The 3,795-nt window shown below is 62.8% G+C and overlaps 1 protein-coding gene across 1 annotated transcript in view; it reads right to left on the bottom strand.

The window, feature by feature from the left end:
* Positions 1-3,573, bottom strand: part of MCOLN1 (mucolipin 1) — a 6,830-nt gene extending 3,257 nt beyond the window's left edge. The window contains exons 1-9 of the mRNA XM_019470593.1: positions 3,404-3,573; positions 3,107-3,287; positions 2,851-3,010; positions 2,609-2,696; positions 1,751-1,847; positions 1,474-1,573; positions 1,228-1,334; positions 838-987; positions 238-339 (exon numbers count right to left, since the gene is read on the bottom strand). Of these exons, the coding sequence (XP_019326138.1) occupies positions 238-339; positions 838-987; positions 1,228-1,334; positions 1,474-1,573; positions 1,751-1,847; positions 2,609-2,696; positions 2,851-3,010; positions 3,107-3,287; positions 3,404-3,573 (1,155 nt within the window). The remainder of the gene's footprint in view (positions 1-237; positions 340-837; positions 988-1,227; positions 1,335-1,473; positions 1,574-1,750; positions 1,848-2,608; positions 2,697-2,850; positions 3,011-3,106; positions 3,288-3,403) is intronic.
* Positions 3,574-3,795: the final 222 nt, after the last annotated feature.

The raw sequence follows: 3,795 nt of genomic DNA, 5'->3' as shown, positions 1-3,795 counted from the left end.
TAAATAAACCCCCCCCCAGTCTTCGAGGGTGCTGGCAGGAGGGGACCCAACAGCGGTTAAAGCACCCCGTGTGACCCCCGAGGTCCCCGGCAGAGCAGGATGGGGACCCTGGGGACACGCAGCAGCTGCAGAATGAGCCTGAGCCTGCCCGGGCGCTCAGGGCCGGGCTGGCACGGCCATTCCCAGCCCTGGAAAGTGTCCCCTCGGCTCCCAGGTCACCTCCCTGGTGTCACTCACGTTGTACTTCTGGAAGAAGGTGAGGTAGCGAATGACCCCGACCCAGACTAGTAGCGTGGAGGTGCCCAGGAGGATGCTGCAGACGTCGTAGCTGGCGAAGTTCTGCAGGGACAGAGGTGTCACGGGCCCGAGGCACGGCCAGCGCCGTCCCCGAAGTCCCCAACGCCATCCCTGAAGCCCTAACAACCCCCTGCGCTAGCCACAAGCTAGCGGCGAGTGAAATCCCGGTGCCGCAAGCCACGACGCAGCAGCCAGACAGGACTCTGCCTGTCCCTTTGTTGCCATCTCCCTGTCCCAAAGGGAAAAGGGGGGGCTCTGGGGTCCCACTTGGGCCAGGACCCCTCCGTGAACCCCTCAAGGAGCGATGTCTGTCCCCTAACCCGCTGCCAGGGCTCCGATTACATCCAGGACAGCTTCGGCGGGGCAGACGACACGCCGCCAGCACCCCGGAGAGGCCGGTTCCCGGCCAAGCGGGAAGGCTTATCCCTGCCACCCAGAAACGTCCCCTTCCCCGGAGCAAGGGGACACCCGTGCCAGCAGCCCCAGCGCACCCAGGATCTGCCAAACCTCCAGCTTCGTTCCCCGGTGTCCCCCCCGTACCTTGGACTCGATGCCGATTTTCATGATGGTTCCCAGCACGGTGAGGACGTCGCTGATCACCAGGAGGATGTACCAACCGTTGAGGAACTCCATGCGGTCCGACAAGCACACGTGCTGGTCGTAACGGCGCTGGAAGAACCGGCTGAACTCCTGCGTGGGGAGAAAAAAACCAACCAACCAAACAAACGGGGTCCTTTACCCACCGCCTGGAGAGTTTTGCCCGTCTCGCGGCACCCACAGCTTTGACTGAGCATCCCCGCGGGGAAAGGGCCTCCTCTGAAAGCCGGCAGCGCCAAAACAGCGTCCCGGTGGCAGCTCTGTCCGTCCCCACCGGTTACACCGTGGAAGGTAGCTACGGTTAGCGCCGCTTCCCGCTGTCCCACCACTCACGTGCTGCAGCATCAGGCCCCGGATGATGGAGCGAGCACAGAGGATGAAGGAGAGCGAGCAGACGAGGATGACGACGACGTCAAAGAACAGCCGGAAGGAATTGTCACCTGCAAGATGCGCGGCGGCTCTTCTTAACGAGGGGGACAGCCGCCCAGGAGCACCCTGAGGCCCCCCCCTACACACACACAGCCCTGTGGCACCCACTGGGGACAGATGCCACCTTTGTCACGCCCTCGTGGCTCCTACCTCGGCCGAAGACGCTGGGATCTTTGCACTCCTTGATGTCAGCCCGGTTGTCGAGGCGGATTTTCACCCGGCCGCTGTGCGCCTTGTTGTCGAACGTGATCTGGGGAGAAGCGGGGGGACACACGGGACAGTTACCGCCCGTGACACCGTCTGGCAGCTCCTCGCTGCCGGGACGCTGCCCGTACCCGGTTCCCTACGTGCCCACGAGGGCCGCCGTCACCCCCACGCAGCCCGGCCGGCTCACCCCCGAGGTGGGGAGCGGTGCCAACGCACTCACGGTGATGGTGAAGGTGTAGCAGTCGGGGATCTCGTTGTTGATGATGGTTTGGATGTTGATGGCTTTCAGCTTGAACTGGATGGTGACGTTGATGAGTCTGCGGGAAGGGATGTTCGTTAATCCTCTTCCCGGGGCCGGTCCGGGGTGTCTCGGCCCACTTAGACCCCCCCCCAAACCCCCAAAACACGGCGCCGAGAGTCAAACAACCGACAGAGGGGGGGTAAACACCTTCCTTGGGGGTGCGTACAGCCCCCGGAAAGGGTGGCTCCAGCTTTAGAGGAGCAAACAGCTGCCAACATGCCCCAGCGTCGGTGAATTTTGCTTCGAAGGGGAGGTCGGACCCTCCGGAAGAGACGGTGCCACAAGCTACGCCGCATCTCTCGGCGCCAGCAGCACCGGCATCCCTCTACCCGGCACCGGCAAGAAGACGGGCTCTGCCCGCTCCGATAACGTGCCCACAACTGCAGGACTCGGCCACGGGCCATCAAAACGCTGCCGAAAGCCAGCACAGGGTTTCGGGGAAAACAACCCCCAGTGCAAGTGTCGCAAGACAGCCGCGGTGCGTCGGGGCCAGCTCTGCAGCCGATGCCGACGGAGACGGGGCCGGAAAGCAGCTGCTTTGTTGTGCAACCTCACCGGTTTCACATCTCCCTCGGCACAAGGGTCGGGGTTTGTGTTTTTTTTTTTTTTTCTATCCCGCGAGCGGCGTTTTTAAAACCAACTGGGGCTTTTCCATCCTGGCGGCAGGTTTCAGCGCGAGGAAGTCCCCGCGTTGGGGTCCCTGTTCCGCCCTCGCCCGTACCCTGCGCCGACGGGACGTCCCCAGCACCCAAACGCTGGGACACCCCTCATTTTTACTTGTGAAATTTGAGGGTGAAGTTCTTGTAGCTGCGGTCCAGCTCTGGGGGCAGAGGCTGTGGGTCCTCGGGATCCACTCCCAGGCAGTCTGCAGGGAGGGAGAACCGCCTTCAGGGAAGCCCGAGGCCCCACGCAGACGCCTTGGAGCCTCTCAAGCCCAGGACGAGGATCATAAAACCTCCCCGGGACCCAGTGGTGGCTGTGGGACAAGCGACCTCAGCCCCACCCTCCCCAAAACCCACCTGTGACAATCTTGGGGTCAATGTTGAAGGTGTCGTTGGCTGGATCGATGCGCCCTTTACGGTAGTACTGCTGGCACAGCATGAGGGCCGACTGGTTCCCTCCGCTCTCCCCCCGCACGTAGGCGTAGCGGCCGATGGTCTCGTTGGGAACGGCCAAGTACTGGAGAAGGAGATGCCCTCAGCGGTTGTACGTGGCCCCGAGCCACCTCCGCGTCCCCGAGCCGCCTCCCCGTCCCGCTCCGTCCGCGGCTCTCACCTTCTCCACGGCGTAAAACATACGGTCGTAGAGGTCGCGCTGCGTGTAGACGGCGTAGGAGTCGTCCGCCCCGTCCGCGTAGTCCTTCAGGAAGAGGTGTTTGAAGGCGATGGTGTTCTCCTCCTTGAACGTCACCACCATCTGGTTGCTGAGCCCGAAGAGGATGAGCTGAGGGACAAAAAGAGATCACGATTAAATCCCTGCCCCAGCGGTTCCATAAACAACGATGCCACGACCCAAAACGCAGCTGTTTCGCCCCGAAGACGCTCGCAGGAGGCAAAAAAACCATCGCCCTACACTTGGGTGATCCCAAGAAGACAAGGGCCAGCTAGCGCGTCCCCAGGGTTGTCCCCCACGTCCACCTGGTTGCCCCAAAACCTCCTACACCGGCCGATCTCCTGCGGCGAAGCTCCTCTCCCACCGCAGACGGGGGGAGGACGATCGCCTTGGGGACACGCGTGCGTCATCGTGTCCCCCCCTGCCCCCAGTGCCACCAAACACCCCGGGAACGGGACGGCAGAGCGGACCCTGATCTTCCTCCTCTTCGTCAGCGTTTTTTCCCTGCCTGCGCGCTCTATACCCTTCCCTGTGCCGGTAATTAGCTTGCGTTTATTAACACAAGACGGCGTTCGTTAGCGCTGCTCGTCGGCAGGGCGAGGGCACGGGTGGCTCCGGGTGACACCGCTCAA

This window comes from Aptenodytes forsteri, unplaced genomic scaffold (genome assembly GCF_000699145.1).
Source record: "Aptenodytes forsteri isolate BGI_AS27 unplaced genomic scaffold, ASM69914v1 Scaffold687, whole genome shotgun sequence".
In the NCBI taxonomy this organism is placed as follows: domain Eukaryota; kingdom Metazoa; phylum Chordata; class Aves; order Sphenisciformes; family Spheniscidae; genus Aptenodytes; species Aptenodytes forsteri.
This window is presented reverse-complemented; position numbering and strand designations above follow the sequence as displayed.